The 19,805-nt window shown below is 39.9% G+C and overlaps 1 protein-coding gene across 8 annotated transcripts in view; it reads left to right on the forward strand.

Moving 5' to 3' along the window:
- The window catches only part of HUWE1 (HECT, UBA and WWE domain containing E3 ubiquitin protein ligase 1), a 143,367-nt gene that overhangs the window by 81,552 nt on the left and 42,010 nt on the right, over positions 1 to 19,805 (forward strand). For all 8 annotated transcript variants that reach the window (XM_060138841.1, XM_060138846.1, XM_060138845.1 and 5 more), the window contains 15 exons: positions 50 to 144; positions 5,828 to 6,019; positions 8,580 to 8,796; positions 9,388 to 9,510; positions 10,281 to 10,518; positions 10,913 to 11,143; positions 12,426 to 12,548; positions 13,010 to 13,105; positions 13,672 to 13,941; positions 15,169 to 15,321; positions 16,817 to 16,944; positions 17,171 to 17,252; positions 17,938 to 18,114; positions 18,584 to 18,743; positions 19,014 to 19,372. In XM_060138841.1, the coding sequence (XP_059994824.1) occupies positions 50 to 144; positions 5,828 to 6,019; positions 8,580 to 8,796; positions 9,388 to 9,510; positions 10,281 to 10,518; positions 10,913 to 11,143; positions 12,426 to 12,548; positions 13,010 to 13,105; positions 13,672 to 13,941; positions 15,169 to 15,321; positions 16,817 to 16,944; positions 17,171 to 17,252; positions 17,938 to 18,114; positions 18,584 to 18,743; positions 19,014 to 19,372 (2,644 nt within the window). The remainder of the gene's footprint in view (positions 1 to 49; positions 145 to 5,827; positions 6,020 to 8,579; positions 8,797 to 9,387; positions 9,511 to 10,280; positions 10,519 to 10,912; positions 11,144 to 12,425; positions 12,549 to 13,009; positions 13,106 to 13,671; positions 13,942 to 15,168; positions 15,322 to 16,816; positions 16,945 to 17,170; positions 17,253 to 17,937; positions 18,115 to 18,583; positions 18,744 to 19,013; positions 19,373 to 19,805) is intronic.

Raw genomic sequence — 19,805 nt, forward strand, 5'->3', positions numbered from 1 at the left:
AAAGATGAGTTATCAGAGGTTTTTTTGCTCACTGTTTCTCTTCTTGCAGCCTGCCATCTGGGTGTGAATTTGGTCAGGCGGACATGCAGAAACTGGTTCCAAAGGATGAGAAGGCAGGTACGACCCAGGGCGGAAAAAGATCAGGTAACTCCAAGAAACTAAAATCCTAGCCATTAATTCTCTTAAGTTCTGTCTGTCTCTGTCTTTATAGGTCTATCATCTGTAGTCTTCAGTTTTTTCCATTCATTAATTTTTAATTATTTATTTTAAAATTAAACTATTTTCAGTTATTTTTTCTATTAAAAAATACATACCCACAATGATAAAAATTAGAAAATGTAGTAGAAAGAAGAATCACCGATATTTATACCACAAAAAATATTTTGGAAATATCTGCTAATCTTTTTCCCTGAAGGTATGTTTTATTAACATAGTTGTGATTATCTTAGATGTAATATTTTACAGGTCTCTCTTCACTTAATATTAAGTGCCATGTAAAGGTACCATGAATTAACCATTCCCTGTTAAGTTTCTAATGTACTATTTTGAAAACTGAACATCTTTATATGTAGTTTTTTTGAGAATGTAAGATTGATTCTTAGAAATTACAGTAACAAAGATTATAGTGGGTCTTTAATTTTTTGTATGCTTATTTTTCAGAAGCTTAATTTCTTACGTTAAAATGGTAAATGACTATTCTAAGTGGCTGTGGAGCACTTTAGACCCACACTGTCCAATATGGTAGCCACCAGCCACGTGTAATGTGGCTATTTTACATTACTACTTGTAATGTGGCTAGTACAACTAAAAAACTGAATTTTCTTTCTTCTTTGCTCCCTCGCTCTCCCTCCTTCCTTCCTCTTGTCCTTGTGCGTGCTGCCTCACACTCCCCCCCACCTCCACCCACCACCCACCCCTGTCTGTCTGTCTCTCTCTCTTTTTCTCTCTCTCCCCTCTTGTTAAGCGGAGGGTGTTATGGGTTGAATTGTGTGCCCGCCCCCAAAAATTATATGTTGGAGTACTAACCCCCAGCACCTCATAATGTGACCTTATTTGGAAATAGGGTTGTTGAAGATGTAGTTAAGATGAAGTCATAGGTTGGATGGAGAAAACTGAATTTTTATTAATTTTTGTTGTTGTTGTTTGGGGTTTTTGTTTGTTTTTTGCGGTACGCGGGCCTCTCACTGCTGTGGCCTCTCCCATTGTGGAGCACAGGCTCCGGGTGCGCAGGCTCAGCGGCCATGGCTCACGGGCCCAGCCGCTTCACGGCATGTGGGATCTTCCCGGACCAGGGCACGAACCCGTGTCCCCTGCATCGGTAGGCGGACTCTCAACCACTGCGCCACCAGGGAAGCCCCTATTAATTTAAATATAACAACTATTAACTCTATTCAGTTGTTGGAGGACTTTTAAGTATGTTTGGAAAACTTGGGTATGTGAATCTTTTTTTCCCCAGTAAATTATATGAAATATAAATATAGATCGATTAATGAAAACTTAATGTCTGTATTGAGATGCTCTGTAAGCATAACACTGATACCTGTTTTTTTAAATACTTAATTTAAAAATGTATGCTCAGTCATTTTTATATTTGATTACATGTTAAAATAATTTTATTATATTGGGTTAAAGTATTAAAAATTATAGCTGTTTTTTACTTTTTAAGTGGTTACTAGAGATTTTTTAATTACATATGTGGTTCACATTATATTTCTCTTCGACAGTGCCATTTTATAAAATAGCTTTTATGTTATATTACAATAGAAGTTGCAAAATGCAGTAAGCAGAAATTATATTGGGTGGGCCAAAGAGTGCCTTCATTTTTTGTTTTAAGTAAAAATACAAGACACATTTTTCATTTTCACCAAGAACTTTTTTGAACAACGTATGCACCCTTTTGTTCCACTACCTTCTGCCATTTTTCATGCAACTTCATAATTCCATCTTCCCAAAACTTTTTATCTCTTTGAGCAAAGAACTTGTTCCAGGTGCCTTTTACAGTCTTCCAGGGAATTGAAATTTTTTACATTAAGAGGATTTTGTAAAGACCGAAATAAATGGAAATCCGAAGGTGCAATGTCTGGTGAATAGGGCAGATGAATCAGAACTTCCCAGCCAAGCTGTAACAGTTTTTACCTGGTCATCAAAGAAACATATGGTCTTGGATTACATTGATGGAAGATTATGCGTTTTCTGTTGACTAATTCTGGACACTTTTCGTCAAGTACCGCTTTCAGTTGGTCTAATTGGGAGGAGTACTTGTTGGAATCAATCATTTGGTTTTCCAGAAGGAGCTCATAATAGAGCACTCCCTTCCAGTCCCACCATATACACATCACCTTCTTTGGATGAAGACCGGTATTTGGTGTGGTTGGTGGTGGTTCATTTCGCTTGCCCCCACGATCTCTTCCGTCCCACATTATTGTACAATATCCACTTTCATCGCCCGTCACAATTTGTTTAAAAATGGAACATTTTTGTTACGTTTAAGTAGAGAATCGCATGCAGAAATACAGTCAAGAATTGTTTTTTTCGCTTAACTTACGTGGAACCCAAACATCAAAGCGATTCACATAACCAGGCTGGTGCAAAAATGAATGTCAGTGCTTGATTTGGATATTTTGAGTATGTTGGCTATCTCCCGCGTGGTATAACATTGATTGTTCTCAACTAATATCTCGGTTTGATCGCTGTCAACTTCAACTGGTCTGCCCGACAGTGGAGCACCATCCAGTGAGAAATCTCCAACATGAAACTTCGCAAACCACTTTTGACACAATCAGTCACAGCACCTTCTCCATACACCGCACAAATCGTTTTGTGCATTTCAGTTGCGTTTTTACCTTTCTTGAAATAATAAAGCATAATATGCTGAAAATGTTGCTTTTTTTCCCCCTCCCATCTTCAGTATTAAAATGGCTACACAGAAATTCACCAATTTTGATAAGTCTCTTTTTAAATGTGTGCTGATATGACAGCTGTCACATAAAATCTAACAAAATTGTTTTGAAGGAAGTTAAAGACAACTAAGTGCTACTGGAGCCATCTTATGGGAAAAAACGAACGAACCTTTTGGCCCACCCAATACAATCTTCTGACCGTAATGCAGCAAACCTAAAATTAATAAAAGTAGCTTTTCTAGAAAGTTTTTTTCTCCTATACTCTGCATCAAGGAGAAAATGAATTTGATAAACTATTAAGAAAACAGTGAAGATAATTCTGTGTATAAAAACCTATCACAGAGATAAACCCATGCACATATGGTCACCTTATCTTTGATAAAGGAGGCAAGAATATACAATGGAGAAGAGACAGTCTCTTCAATAAGTGGTGCTGGGAAAACTGGATAGCTACATGGAGAAGAATGGAATTAGAACACTCCCTAAGACCATACACAAAAATAAACTCAAAATGGATTAAAGACCTAAATGAAAGGCCAGACACTATAAAACTCTTAGAGGAAAACATAGGCAGAACACTCTATGACATAAATCACAGCAAGATCCTTTTTGACCCCACCTCCTATGAGAAATGGAAATAAAAACAAAAATAACCAAATGGGACCTAATGAAACTTAAAAGCTTTTGCATAGCAAAGGAGAACCATAAACAAGATGAAAAGACAACCCTCAGAATGGGAGAAAATATTTGCAAACGAAGCAACTGACAAAGGATTGATCTCCAAAATATACAAGCAGCTCATGCAGCTCAATATCCAGAAAACAAATAACCCAATCCAAAAATGGGCAGAAGACCTAAATAGACATTTCTCCAAAGAAGATACACAGATTGCCAACAAACACATGCAAGAATGCTCATTAATCATTAGAGAAATGCAAATCAAAATTACAGTGAGGTATCACCTCATACCAGTCAGAATGGCCATCATCAGAAAATCTACAAACAGGGCTTCCCTGGTGGTGCAGTGGTTGAGAGTCCGCCTGCCGATGCAGGGGACGTGGGTTTGTGCCCCGGTCTGGGAAGATCCCACATGCCGCGGAGTGGCTGGGCCCGTGAGCCATGGCCGCTGAGCCTGTGCGTCTTGAGCCTGTGCTCCGCAATGGGAGAGGCCACAACAGTGAGAGGCCCGCGTACCACAAAAAAAAAAAAAACTACAAACAATAAATGCTGGAGAGGGTGTGGAGAAAAGGGAACCCTCTTGCAATGTTGGTGGGAATGTAAACTGATACAGCCACTATAGAGAACAGTATGGAGGTTCCTTAAAAAACTAAAAATAGAACTACCATATGACCCAGCAATCCTACTACTGGGCATATACCTTGAGAAAACCATAATTCAAAAAGAGTCACGTACCACAGTGTTCATTGCAGCTCTATTTACAATAGCCAGGACATGGAAGCAACCTAAGTGTCCATCGACAGATGAATGGATAAAGAAGATGTGGCACATATATACAATGGAATATTACTCAGCCATGAAAAGAAATGAAACTGAGTTATTTGTAGTGAGGTGGATGGACCTAGAGACTGTCATACAGAGTGAAGTAAGTCAGAAAGAGCAAAACAAATACCGTATGCTAACACATATATATAGAATCTAAAAAAAAATGGTCTTGAAGAACCTAGGGACAGGACAGGAATAAAGACACTGACATAGAGAATGGGCTTGAGGACACGGGGAGGGGGAAGGGTAAGCTGGGATGAACTGAGAGAGCGGCATTGACATATACGCACTACCAAATAGATAGCTAGTGGGAAGCAGCCGCATAGCACAGGGAGATCAGCTTGGTGGTTTGTGACCACCTAGAGGCGTGGGATAGGGAGGGTGGGAGGGAGGGAGACACAAGAGGGAAGAGATATGGGAACATATGTATATGTATAACTGATTCACTTTGTTATAAAGCAGAAACTTACACACCATTGTAAAGCAATTATACTCCAATAAAGATGTTAGAAAAAAGGTATGCTTAAAAATTGTATTGAGATTGCTAAAGATAGAGAAAATGATAAGGAACTAATAAAAAAAGCAAACATAAGTTTTGAAACAACAAATAAGGATTTATATGACAGCTAATTATTGTATTGTGGAGGAAGGGGACAGAATTAATAAAATATACACGAAAATGGATGAAACCAAATGTTAGAATCACAAATTTTGTCAGAGTCTTAAATATACCAACTTTAAGTCAAGGAAAGAATAAAATAATTTACTAAAAACCAAGAACGAAATTAGACTCACAGTCAAAGAATTGCCTTGCATAACAATTTAGATACATTTTTTCCCAGCAGTTTCTTTCACACATTTAACAAAGGTGTCTTCATTTCCACATAGTTTTTCCAGAATATTACACAGAAAATTTGATGTGTTTTATAGTTTGCCTAATGCTGATTCTTAGGTCAAGAGCACACGCCCCCCTCCAGAAAAGACTCATCTCACATTCATATACAAAAATCTTAAATTCTAGGAAATATATTTCTCCAGTGGTAATCTGTGATGTCCAAATTGAGTTTATTAACGAGCTCTAAAATTCTAGCAGGGTGTGCGCCTTGAGTGCATGGGGTCACCACACACACTGTAGTTTATGTGAAGTTTCTGGGTCATGCAGTGTGCCTACAGTCTTCCAAGGTAGTCCTTGAAAGTTAAGACTTTTAACATGCTCTCATTGGAAGATGTCAGTGTTAGCTACTTAGAAGGACTCCAGGGAAAGAAGTACAGTTTTGTGGTTTTTTCTTTTCAGATTTAGGAAGTTGTGGACACTTAAAGAGTAACAAGCACTATAGATAGCTCTTTCTTTGGACTCTTCAGAACAAGGAACCAGGTGAGTGCTGGCTCAACATGGTCTTATTGCTCCCCTCTTATGTCTACAGATGGGGAACAGGATGGAACCACTGGAAGTATGGATGCTTCTACCCAGGGCTTGTTGGAAGGCATTGGGCTTGATGGTGACACGCTGGCTCCTATGGAGACAGATGAACCTACTGCTTCAGACTCTAAGGGCAAATCTAAAATTACACCTGCCATGGCTGCCAGAATCAAGCAAATCAAGCCGTTATTGTCAGGTGAGTGATTCTCTTCCTTCTGCTCCCTTTTAGAGCCTGGTATGGCTGTATTGTTTCCTTTAAGGAAGTTTTAAACTTGGTGGCTCATTTTCAGGTGTCTGCCATGTGACAGGCTCTGTACTAACTGTTAGGGATACAGAGATGAGAGAATCGCTTTCTGAAAGCCAAGTCTACCCCTCCTTTTCTTCCTGCTCACTCTTCTACTACTGCAAATAACCTCTGCTCCTACCGTTTCCCTGAAATGTCTCACCAAGGTATCTGTAACCTCCTTGTTGCTAAGTCCATTGGATACTTTTCAGTCCACTTCTCACTTTTCCGCAGCATGATGGTTGACCTATCACCTCCTTCTCAAAATACTCCTTTCTTGGCTTTTGTGGTATTAATATTAAGCCCTCCTGCTTTCCTGTTACCTGTCTGGCTACTGCACTCAGTCTCCTTTTCCTTTCTCTGTCCCTCAGATGTAGCTGGCAAGTGACATAGTTGATCTGTGTTGTAGTAGTTACTTTGCCAGCTCTGTGGAGACTACAGTAATATGATGCAAGACCACATTAAAGATGTGCACTGGGGACTTCCCTGGCGGTCCAGTGGTTGAGACTCTGCACTTCCACTGTGGGGGGTGCAGGTTCAATCCCTGGTCAGGGAACTAGGATTCCGCGTGCTGTGTGGTGCAACCAAAACAGTGAATAAAGATGTGCACTGATCTGTCTTTGCCATCTTTTGCCCCTTAATGTAAAATCAGTGGGGAGCCTATTTTCTATGTTCTGTACCTCTACCAATTTTGTACATTTGCCACTTTCTGACACCTTAATGTGAAGGAAAATGTAGACAACTCCTGGGAATTGGGGGCTCTGCCCAAAAGCAAGCAAAACTTGGCCTTTGGTGTTTCCATTTGTTACTTTAAACCCCCTTGAATTTTATGTTCTGTTTTAACTTGTTTAATTCTGCTCCTTTGTTTTAATTTGAAAGTCTACTGCCACTTTCCCCAAATTGAAGGAAAACTGACCATCCAAGAAGATACTAATGTTTATCTCCCCTTTCTTTGTTAGACCTCTGTGACCTTGGCACATTCTGGGGTTTCTGTGTGGGCCCAGCCCATGCTTTTGATGTCTGTTTCTCTGTGGTTACTGGCCTTTTGTTTTTCTCTTTTATCCTTGCTGACTACCTTTGAGCCACTTTGCTGTCTGTTCACTTGAAAACGGTGGTGGAAAAGTACAAACTTAATGTGTACATGCATTAGGCTTTCAGAGTCTAGGCCCACCCAACCTCCAGCCAGGCAGTGCGAGTATCTGTAGCCTGATCCCTCATTAGGATTGGGAGATCCTAATTTGGGTGGATTGGGAAAAAGAAGAGACCTGTTCCTTTCTTCTTATGTTGTATATCTCAGAGCTTACTGAGTTTTTGGGGTACGATATGTGGCACCAGTTCAAGTAGAGCCTATTTGTTTACAGTGGGTTCATATATACATGTATATAATTAAGAGATGTGCTTTGATTCAGACCTGAATCGTGATGAAATAATGTTTATTTCAGGCATTCTGTGACAGCGTTTTCATTTGTGATTTTAAGAGTAATAAATATTCACTATAGAAAAAGTACAGAGAAATGTTTTAAGGAAAGCAAGGAAATTACCCAAATATAATGTGTTTAGATATATTTTCTTTCCCTTTTTCTGTACATCTCCTTTACATGTTTATATTTGGATTCTGCTTTTTTTTTTTTTCTTTCTTTTTTTCGTTACGCGGGCCTCTCACTGTTGTGGCCTCTCCCGTTGCGGAGCACAGGCTCCGGACACGCAGGCTCAGCGGCCATGGCTCACGGGCCCAGCCACTCCGCGGCATGTGGGATCTTCCCGGACCAGGGCACGAACCCATGTCCCCTGCATCGGCAGGCGGACTCTCAACCACTGCGCCACCAGGGAAGCCCCAGGATTCTGCTTTTTTGGTTCAGCAGTATATACCAAAAAGCATCCTACAAAGATGAAAATTTGAAATACTTGTAATCTACCTAACACCTTACAAGATTTTTATAAGAAGACCGCTTTTTAAGTTTTTATGCTTTTCCTAACAATCTTTTTTCCTTTGGGGACCATACATTTAATGTTGTGATGAGACGTTACTAGTATATTACAGATGTTCTTTTCTGGTCTAAGTTGTTAGCATTTTTGCCATTTTTAAAGTTCTCTGTAGGCATTTTAAGTGACTCCATAATTCAATACATAGATATATCATTTACTTAATAAGTTCATATTGTGTATTGCTTTCTACAAAGGTGGTTTCAGTTTATATCTCCTAACAGTGTGAGTGCTTATCTTGTTTGTCTTTCATATTTATTATATATTGAATGCCAACATACTTCTCTGTCTCCTGCCTTCAAAAGAGGCATTTATTCCCTGTGGAGCTTCCTTTTCAGATATCATATGTAGAGACAAGTCCAGGCGTTCCATAGAATGTTTGAGTGGGAGGGAGTAGTCAGTCATTAAAATGTATTAACAGTAATGTGTCTGTTATAATGAAACCATTCTGAAAGTACTATACAGCCTTATTCTGACTTTTGGGTTCCAGCTTCCTCTAGATTAGGCAGAGCACTGGCTGAGCTATTTGGACTCCTTGTTAAACTTTGTGTGGGGTCTCCTGTCCGCCAGAGAAGGAGCCATCATGCTGCCAGCACCACCACAGCACCAACACCCGCTGCTCGATCAACGGCCTCAGCTCTCACTAAGCTCCTCACAAAGGGCTTATCTTGGCAGCCTCCACCATATACACCTACTCCACGCTTCAGGTGAGGTTCCGCTTGAGATGCAGAATCTAATTGGTTCCTTCTCCACTTGAATGTAGAGTGAGCCACTGAATTAGAGGACTTGGAGGTCCCTTGTTTTACTCTTAAATGTGTACCCCAAATACTGTTTAAGCTACTTGTTTTGGTTCTGCCTAGTCTAAGATATAGAAATTTTAAAAGCATTTGTAATCAAACTGCATTCCAATAACCTCGTATTTACTAGTAGGTGGGAACTGTCACCCTTTTTTGCCTTAGAAATTTTTTTTTTTTTTTTTTGCGGTACGCGGGCCTCTCTCTGTTGTGGCCTCTCCTGTTGCGGAGCGGACGCGCAGGCTCAGCGGCCATGGCTCACGGCCCCAGCCACTCCGCGGCATATGGGATCTTCCCGGACCAGGGCACGAACCCGTGTCCCCTGCATCGGCAGGCGGACTCTCAACCACTGCGCCACCAGGGAAGCCCTGCCTTAGAAATTTTAATATCCAAACTAGTCACCCAGTGCAATATTAAATTTTACTTTTGACTTTTACTTGAATTTCCCATCGCTTCTGTGTCTGCCTCAGAGAAGGTTAACTTTTTGCTTTTTCCCTCTTCCAGGCTGACATTCTTCATCTGTTCAGTTGGTTTTACATCCCCAATGCTGTTTGATGAGAGGAAGTATCCCTACCACCTCATGCTGCAGAAATTTCTCTGCTCTGGAGGCCACAATGCTCTTTTTGAGTAAGGATCATGTTGCTTTACAGAGAAGCATTGTTTGGAGTTTGGTCTTTTCTGTGTGCCTTAGCAGCCCACAACTTTCTAAGCCACCTATCCTGTGACAGTGAGATACATAGAGACAGCCATTGGGTATACCCTTTCACGTTTCAGGAACTAACTGTATGTATCTCCATCTTCCTGGAGGGTGTGATTCAGCCTGTCCTAGGAATGTTTGTAAGGGTCTCTGTTTTTCTTCATTTGGCTTGTAATGTCTGGTACATATTTTTCTAATAGACTTGTCCTTTGCTGCTGTTTCTCTGAATATGATCATTTTTCTGCTTCTTTTGATCAGAAGATTCTAAGCTAAGTTTCACTTTGGGGTTTTTGTTTGTTTTGGCTTTAAAAGTAAAGCTAGAAGTGGTAGTAATTTTGCCATATATGCGTATAACAAATATATGTCAATAATATATCAATAAAGCTGGAATAAAAACCCAAATAAAAGGTAAAGCTCTGTATTCAACATCTTGTAATTACCTATAAGGAAAAAGAAGTTTTTATATATATATATAACTGAATTGCTGTATACCAGAAACTAACACAATATTGTAAACCAGCTATACTTAAAGTAAAAAAAAACGGGGGGGGGGGGGTAAAGCTAATAAATGTTGGACAGACTGGAAGCAATAGCTCCAAGAGGAGGGACTGGGAAGCTTTCGAATGTGTCCCTTTCTCTCCCAATCCCCAATCTAAAATACTAATATTCTATCTCTATACTTTCTCTTATTTGAATTTAGAACATTCAATTGGGCTCTGTCCATGGGAGGCAAAGTTCCTGTTGCAGAGGGATTAGAACATTCAGACTTACCTGATGGCACAGGAGAATTCCTAGATGCCTGGCTAATGCTGGTGGAAAAGATGGTGAATCCCACCACGGTGCTTGAATCTCCACATTCACTGCCTGCCAAATTGCCTGGAGGTGTTCAGAACTTTCCACAATTCAGTGCCCTCCGCTTCCTTGTGGTAACTCAGAAAGTGAGTAGTTAGCATTCTAAAACTAAGAGCAATTTCTCATGCCAACTGGGTAGCTCCCACTCTGTTTTGTCCTCCTTAGTGAAATAACTCGATTCGGTAGAGAACCACTGGCTCCTACTCCCAGATAGGGCTGCCTTGCAGAATGGGATAGAGACCACTTGATAATTTTCTGTGGTGTAAACATTTGAACTGTAAACTTCAGATTGGTACTTCCAGGTTGGGTTAAATGCCCCTTCTCTGTACTTCCTTGGGCCCCCCCAACCTCAGTACTGCCTAGGATTTTGTTGTTGGCACTGACTGTGGAAGGACCGTCTCATAAGTCTTTGACTTATTCTTCCTGGGGTTTTGAATTGAGACAAAATGATCTTTACACAGCCTTTCAAATGACTTACAGGCAGCCTTTACTTGCATCAAGAACCTGTGGAACCGGAAACCCTTGAAGGTGTATGGTGGGCGAATGGCTGAGTCCATGCTGGCCATCCTGTGCCACATCCTCCGAGGAGAACCTGTCATTCGAGAGAGACTGAGCAAAGAGAAGGAGGGGTCTCGAGGAGAAGAGGATACAGGACAAGAGGAAGGTGGCTCCCGCCGGGAACCTCAAGTCAACCAGCAACAACTACAACAGGTGGGGTTCTGGCCTCACACTCCAGGATCAAGACTTTGCCCCGGAGAGTATACTGCTTGTGGGGTTTCTAAGTTTCTTAATGCCTGGTCCTGTTAGGGGATAGGTTTAAATTTGTTCCCTCTTTTACTCTTTATTTTTTTCTCTTGAGAAAGCTGGAGAATAGTTTCAATACTCCTAATAGGTAAAAGATTTGTGTCCCCCCAAGCATATTGTTTAGTATTAGAAGTCTTTTACATATTCTCAGTAGGCTGTGGTTGCCATGTTCTTTGGAGGCAAACTGTCCTCAGCTACTTTCTCATTAATCTATAAAGAGAAGGGATATTGTGGCCCAAATTTATTTTCCATCAAGAGCTTTCGGAAACCTTAGTCACCTACAAAACTTTTGTTTTCATTTTTAAATTTTAAAATATTGGAGGCTAGAAGTGTGGGGGGGGGTGCACTTAGATCCTCACATTTCAGTCTCAAACAGCATTTAGCATACTCCTCTTGCAATTTGTGTGTATGTATGTGTTCTCTTTATATCTAGAGTCCTGTTCAAACATGTCTTCTATATGTACATGCAACTTTTTTTATTATAATAGTTAAAAGTGCTCACTTAAAGAAAAGTTAGAAATATAGCAAAATACGTTTTAAAGGCATTCTTAATATCACCACACAGAATAGTCATGTCCTTTTTTTCATCACTTAGTTCTATGCCTAATTTTTACATAGTAACATCATACAGTATGTAGGCTTATACTGCTGTCGTTAAGAAAATGGGTCTTTTTTACTTCTTAATCATTCTTTTACTGCTGGATATGTTGATTTTCTTATTATTTGATGTTGTAAAGCTGTGATGTATAGTTTCTTTTTCTACAAATTTTTCTATGCATCTCATGATTATTTCCTAGTTGTAGATTTCCTGGGTCAGTTTTTCAGGCTCTTGTTCTGTTGCCAGTTTGTCTTTAAGAAAAGTGGGACCCAGTTTTGCTTCTGTGTGTGAGTCTCAGTCTTTGAATTAGAATAATCTTCCTAATGATAATAACCATCTAGGTGAATTTTCTTAAAGGATGGAACTGAGAATCACCTTGGCTCCTTGCCTCAATGTGTAGCTCTGTGTAAATAGTATGGAGGCACCAGGCAGAAAGGATCATTCATGTTATCTAACTGCCTTACCTTATAAATGTTCTCAGTTCATATGAAGTTAGGAAAACTTGTTTACATCTTAAAAGGATTCCTCTTTTTAAAATGCATTTGGATTTCTCTTTTACCATGGTTCTGAGATCCTGCCTTCTTTTTGTAGCTCATGGACATGGGCTTCACAAGAGAACATGCCATGGAGGCCCTGTTGAACACCAGCACCATGGAGCAGGCCACAGAGTACCTTCTAACCCACCCTCCCCCGATCATGGGAGGAGTTGTTCGGGTGAGTTGGCTCAGGGGCTCTAATCTTTCATGGCATTGGTTTGGCTGCTGATGTGCTTTACTTCTCCGTGCCGAAATTTTCTTTGTATGCTAACTCTAATAGCTCTAGAATATAAGGAGCAGAAGCTTTCTGTCTCCTAGTCATGCAAATTACTGGACTTTGCAGAGGAACTCTTAAATTATGCATAATCAGAAAGTAATAGGAAGGCTCTCTTTTGTGAGATGCCAAATAGGTGGTCACATTGAAGCTCCTTTCCTATATTTAATTTTGTTGTGATTTTTCCCTCTCGTTCTCATAAGTGACCAGGTAAGCCTAATTGAGTTTGACTCTAGAGAGCAGCATTCAGAGCCCCTTCTCTTCCTCTCTAAAGCTTGAACACAGGATGTCTGGTTCCTTATGAGTTGTGTGTGTAGTTCCTTGGAGTGTGTGTAGTTGCTGGAATTTCTGTTGTTGCTCTTTAGGATCTGAGTATGTCTGAAGAGGACCAGATGATGAGAGCAATTGCCATGTCTCTGGGACAGGATATCCCAATGGATCAAAGGGCAGAGTCACCTGAGGTAACTAGGAAACGGGGCTTCCAAGAGGGTCTGACACATTAATCTTAGTATTTCTATGAACATTCTGCTACTACTGCAGAGTAATTGGTCGAATTAAAGTGTAAACAAAGACATGTGTGAATACTCATTCATCCCAACCTTGCCATCAGTAATCTACATTACATTGACCTGAAGCTTTAAGTGAAACAGATGAAGCATTAATATTTATTGTCAAATAAGAGGCCCAAAATGTCCTTGGTAGTACCCATTAGGCCAAACTTGGCTGTCTTTATTACCTAGGAATCTAGGTAATAATTACTTCAGTTTACCATACCTGCAGAGAATGCAGCACAATGTCTACCAATGCTATTTGTGGGGGGTGATGTAGGATGATGCACATAAGTTGCCAGTGCTTTGAGGATTGGAGGTGTCCTTCGCCTGTCTTGCCTTAGCCTGTGTGGCTGCCCTCATACTCATTGCCACACTAACGAATGTATCACCTGCTTGAGGAGAAGGTAGAGAATATTCATATGGTAGGGCAGATACATTTTTAGAGTCTTCTCACTTTCTTCCTTCCCTGCCTCCAGGAAGTTGCTTGCCGGAAGGAGGAGGAGGAACGGAAAGCTCGGGAAAAGCAGGAAGAGGAAGAGGCTAAATGTCTAGAGAAGTTCCAGGATGCTGATCCATTGGAGCAAGATGAACTCCACACTTTCACAGACACCATGTTGCCAGGCTGCTTTCACCTTCTTGATGAGCTCCCAGACACAGTGTACCGGGTGTGTGATCTGATCATGACTGCAATCAAACGTAATGGAGCAGACTATCGAGACATGATTCTGAAGCAAGTAGTCAATCAGGTAAGTTCTCCAGGGGCCAGAAGAGGGGAGTATGTAAAATGGTTTTCCTGCCATCTATCAAAACCTGGTTTCTTTTTTTATTTTTTTAATCAGTATCTTTGCATTTTATCTGATATGGATGTATTCTTTCTTTGAATTCTGTAGATCTAGTAATCTAGCTCTTTCTTGAGTGTTTTCCTGCAAAACATGAATTAACTGCTTCACACACAAAATATCTTTGAAAGAAAAAAACAAAGCTCTCTTTTTCTAGGTATCTCTTCTTAGATTCATCTAAAATGTCAAAAATGTCTCTCACTCTTGAGCCAAGTTAGGCCCCCTGGCCTAAATAAATGTTTTTCCCTCTCCTCCTATGCAACAACCATTTTGACAGATGAGTCCCCATCCTAATGAGTAGTTGTGACCTATTGTCTTTTTTTAAGCAGTATTTTTCCTCATTATGAAATTAATGTATGCTAGTTGTTGAAGTAGAATAAGAAATAAATTACCCTAAATTCCCACATAGCCAGTTAGCATTTTGGCTTTATTTCCTTTACTATTTTTTATGATTTATGTATTTAAATCATTGGAATCTTGTTTTATATATTTTTTTAAGTTTAGAGACAGAGGAAGAAAGTAAGTATTGTATGTAAACATAGCTTTAGTGTATGGAAACATCACAAGAGTAAAAGGCAAACTGAATAAACCTTTTTTCTTCCCCCCACAAGATATGACCAATGTTTAGTTATCTTTAATCTATATTAAGAGCTTATAGAAGTGATTTTAAGCAAACTAAAACCTTAATAGACAAGAGCAATTACATAAAATTCATTACAAGAAATTTTTAACATGCATACTAAAGCAAGACCAATGTTTCTAACTGGGATTTTTGTTTTCTGTTTTTAATGATAATTCTGGGGCGGGTGTAGTGAAAGATTTTAAGTTGGTAGAACCTTTGTGGGATTGACTCTATATATGCACCAGAAAATTTTTTAAAATATTCATTTTCTTTAACTTCTAATTTAGACTTCTTGTAATCTAGCCTAAGAAAATAATTTTTTAGAGGCGCTCCTTTAGTAGCATACATCTTTTGATACAGACACCCTATAGTAAATATGTTCATATTTACCCCCCTCCTTCAGTGAATGTATTAGAGGTGGAGGGAGTATTTTACAAGGTTGAGAATGTTTTGACATACCTCATCATACTCAATCTACAGTTCTTGACTTGGCCACTTTTCTGCTTTCCTAGGTGTGGGAAGCTGCTGATGTATTGATCAAAGCCGCTCTTCCCCTGACAACGAGTGACACAAAAACAGTGTCAGAGTGGATCAGTCAGATGGCCACCCTGCCCCAGGCCTCCAATTTGGCTACTAGAATCTTGCTTTTAACACTGCTTTTTGAGGTAAGATTTAGACCTTTTGGTCCTTGTGATTCATTCATCAAAGAATCATCAAACACTTACCATTTGAGACATTGAAGAAGGTAGAGAGAAATGTAGGACATGTCTGCATTTCATAGCCTACAGCTTCTAATAGACTTTAATGTACACAATTAAGTACAAAATACAGCATTCTATGCCACGTGAATGGCATAAACAGTTTTATCTGAGTTCGGGGGGGGCAGTATGCATCACTTCTGGATAATGAGAGAAGGGCTTCTCAGAACAAATGTTAATTGAATTGGGTCTTAGAGGATTGGGGGATGGGGTGTAATTATAAGAGTACTTAGAATGACTATTAGCAGTTAAGTTGTGGAATATTTTTGGCTCCTCTGAGGAAAACAAGCAGCCAAAAAGAATGGGGTAGGATGTGGAAATTTGGTAATAGGTGTCAGATAGAATCTGACTCTTCTTTCCTACCTGGTCAGTCAGCAGATTATTTGAGGTAAAGCATGGCTTGGCCAGGACATGTTCTTGTTCCAGCCATCATAGGAATTAGGAGGCACCTAACCTTGAACAAGTGATTCTTCATTCTTAGCTTATCATGTTTAATGGTAAAACCTGGATTTAATGGAGTAAACCCTTATAGCAACTCAGGAGTTAAGTCCAATATATGTGTCAGTCTGTGTGTCTAGTCTCAGGGCTTTCCTTTGTGATAAAAGTGGTGATTCTTATTATATAGCACTTGTGAATAGATACTTGTGGGAAATGTTGCAAAGTACTGAATGCTGGGGGTCCCCCAAAACATTACAATATAAAGAAATCACTCATGAGCCCCCCTTTTTTAAAAACTCACAAATGACAGCCTAATATTTTTCTTCTAGTCTTTTTTTCTGTACATTTAAACAGTTGGGATCAGAGTATTTAGAAAGTTTTGTATTCTTTTCTCTCAGTATTATGTTACAAATATTCTCCCACGTCATGTATATATTATTCCATTTTTTTGATGTCCCCTAGTTTAAATAACTACCTATTGTCAGCCATTTAAATTACTTCCAGTGATTTCCTGTTACATCAGTAACACTTTATGTAGCCCTTGTAAGGGGAACCATTAAGTATGTTGCTGTGTTTAATTATTCCATCTTCCTTGGAAGGTTATAAAGGTTCTCTGTAAATCAGAAGCTTTTCAACTAGTGTAGGTAACAGTTCTTAATGATATTAATGATGCTAGTAACAGTTTCCATATTAAGCACATACTAATGTACCAGCCACTGTTTTGGCACAGTGTATCACAATTACCTTGGAGATAGAAATTATTCCCTTTGACCCTTGAGGAAACCAAGGCCTAGAGAATTTAAGTAACTAATCTCGGACCACATAGCTGGTAAGTGGTGGAAATGGAATTTGAATTCAACCAATTCTATTAGCGTTCGCTCTTATGTTCTATACCATGCTAATCCTTGATACTGAGTAGAAGCTGGTATTTGTTTTATTTTTTTTCCTTTGATTAATCAATCAGGAGTTGAAGCTACCTTGTGCTTGGGTGGTTGAATCTAGTGGCATCCTTAATGTCCTAATCAAACTCTTGGAAGTGGTTCAGCCCTGCCTACAGGCCGCCAAGGAACAAAAGGAGGTCCAGACCCCAAAGTGAGTGACCCTGTAATCTCTCTTGTTTTCATTTCTATTGCCCTGGGGATTTGGGCCCTCAAGCTTAGGGCTTGAATCAGGGAGTTTTCTGGGTCATGTACGGGCCAAATCTTGGATACCTTTTGTGGTTTGAAAATTGTGAGGTACCTGATGAAATCAAGATAAATTTTCCCATGTTGTGCAGGTTTCTGGCTTGCCCAGAGTAAATCATGTTCTCCTGTTTTAGGTGGATCACCCCAGTGTTGCTTCTGATTGATTTCTATGAAAAGACAGCCATCTCCTCAAAAAGGAGAGCCCAAATGACTAAGGTACGTAATATGGTGTATGTGGTGAGCAGAACAGCTCAGCTTCTTGAGGCAAGAATAGACCAGAAGAGAATATGGGATAGTGGTAAAAAAAAAAAAAAGTAAAGCTCTCTGATCAAGGCATAAATCTCTTGAGGGATCTTGATAGCTAGAGTTTTCTTTTGAATTGGGAGTTAGAATTTTTTTTTTTTTTTTTTATGGAGCTGCTGGCTAAAGGGTCTAAGAACTTACCCTGGAAGTAAATGTTAAAGAAGTGTTCTGTCTCCAGAGGAGGAGTGGCTCTTCTTTTATGTGAAGGACTGAGTGTGCAAGGATTCCTCCAAAAGCAAGTGCTCCTTATACGCAAATTATATACGCCACATCATCTTAGTACCTTCCCAGAAACAGAAGTTTTGCTCCAGTACATCTGAAATGTTTACCTTTTGTGGAAAATAGTTGGAAACAAAAGGAAAGCAGAGCATCACAGGATAAGGGTATTTATAGAGTGTTTTGTGCCTATGGAGAGGCTTAGGAATGCGAGGGTTAAGGTATATAAAAACTTCTCTCTTGGTTTGCAAAACATTTAAAATGTCCAATATATTTCTTTTTCTTGGGTTCGCTTTAGCAATGAACACTGATGAAATTACTATTCCTTCTAACAATCAACCTTGTAAGGAAGTACAATGAAACTTTGTGTTCTTGTATTTAGTACCTACAGTCCAACAACAACAACTGGCGCTGGTTTGATGACCGCTCTGGACGTTGGTGTAGTTACAGTGCAAGCAACAATAGCACTATTGATTCCGCCTGGAAATCTGGAGAGACAAGTGTGCGTTTCACAGCAGGCCGAAGAAGATACACTGTCCAGTTCACTACAATGGTGCAGGTACATGCTCACTCAATGCCATAAACTTGGTTGAAAAGAGGGGAAGGTGCTGAGTATGCCTTTCCGTTTGCTTCTTCCTGAACCAGCAGTCCTGTTATAAGAACAGTATTACCACTCCTAAATGGGGTATAGTTTTCAGAGAACTGAGTCTTCTTACAGCCATGTGTTAGGCCATGAGTCTGTGGCAATTTGATACTGTCCCACCTGGAAATGATTTTAAGTGTTCAGTCAAGGATTAGGGAGTGGTTGGGGATGGAGTCTGCTCTATTGGAAAGTTTATAATTTGCTGTAGGGTCTTGTGTATGCCACTTTTCTTCTGAGGACCTTCAGGCTTTCTCTCTGTAAATGATAGGGGTGGGATAAATTGCCAAGGTTCCTTCCTGTTACAGCATTTTGCTACAGAGTTCCAGCTCTCCCACCCCCCTTACAATTCTTTTTCCAGTAGAGATGTTTTTGCTTGAATTCCTAGGTTAATGAGGAAACAGGGAACCGGCGCCCGGTGATGCTGACACTCCTGAGGGTACCACGGCTGAATAAAAATTCTAAAAACAGCAATGGGCAAGAACTAGAGAAGACATTGGAAGAAAGCAAAGAAATGGATATCAAACGTAAAGAAAATAAAGCCAATGGTATGTACTTTTAGTTGTGAATCTTTCAAGGAGTGTCTTACACAAAGCTAGTGTGCCTTTATGGCTTAAATTCTGGCCAGATTTCATCATGAGTGATTTCTTATCCATCAGATTGCTTGGTGACTTAAAGATACACAGTCCTCTTTATGTGCCTTTTCATCTGGTCTTTGAATTGGTATTTGGTCTGTTTCTCTTAATAGGACCTTAAGAGGGAGAGGATGGGAGGAAATGTCAAGTTAACTGTCTGAACACTTACTTTCCCATTTATAGATACCCCCTTGGCCCTAGACAGTACAAATACTGAAAAGGAGACAAGCCTGGAAGAAACAAAAATTGGGGAGATCCTGATCCAGGGCCTGACAGAGGATATGGTGACTGTTTTAATCCGGGCCTGTGTGAGCATGCTAGGGGTCCCTGTGGACCCAGACACTTTGCATGCCACCCTTCGCCTCTGCCTGAGGCTCACCCGAGACCACAAATATGCCATGATGTTTGCAGAGCTGAAGAGTACCCGCATGATCTTGAATTTGACCCAGAGTTCAGGCTTCAATGGGTTTACTCCCCTGGTCACCCTTCTCTTAAGACACATTATTGAGGACCCCTGCACCCTCCGCCATACCATGGAAAAGGTGAGTTTTTCTGGTGTCCGATGCTGGTTTAGCTTTACATAATACCTTGTTCTCCTTGCTCTCAGAGCAGATAGACTTCCGATTCTTCATCAAGTATATATAGCTAGGTGTTACAGATGATATGCTCTGCCCAGCAAAATTTCCCAACTGTGTGCTCAGGTGCTTGCTTAGGTATGGTAGGTCACTCATTATCCCATTGAGTGACATTTAAAAGGTACTAGAAAATACATTTTTTACCCTTAAATTTACTATAGTGATAGCTCTTATCTAGAAAGTCCTCTCTAGCAATATAGGTTTCTTGAACCAAAACTTTTTTTTTAACATCTTTATTGGAGTATAATTGCTTTACAATGGTGTGTTAGTTTCTGCTTTATAACAAAGTGAATCAGCTATACATATATCCCCATATCGCTTCCCTCTTGCCTCTCCCTCC

The sequence above is a fragment of the Lagenorhynchus albirostris genome, chromosome X, assembly GCF_949774975.1.
Source record: "Lagenorhynchus albirostris chromosome X, mLagAlb1.1, whole genome shotgun sequence".
Lineage (NCBI taxonomy): Eukaryota > Metazoa > Chordata > Mammalia > Artiodactyla > Delphinidae > Lagenorhynchus > Lagenorhynchus albirostris.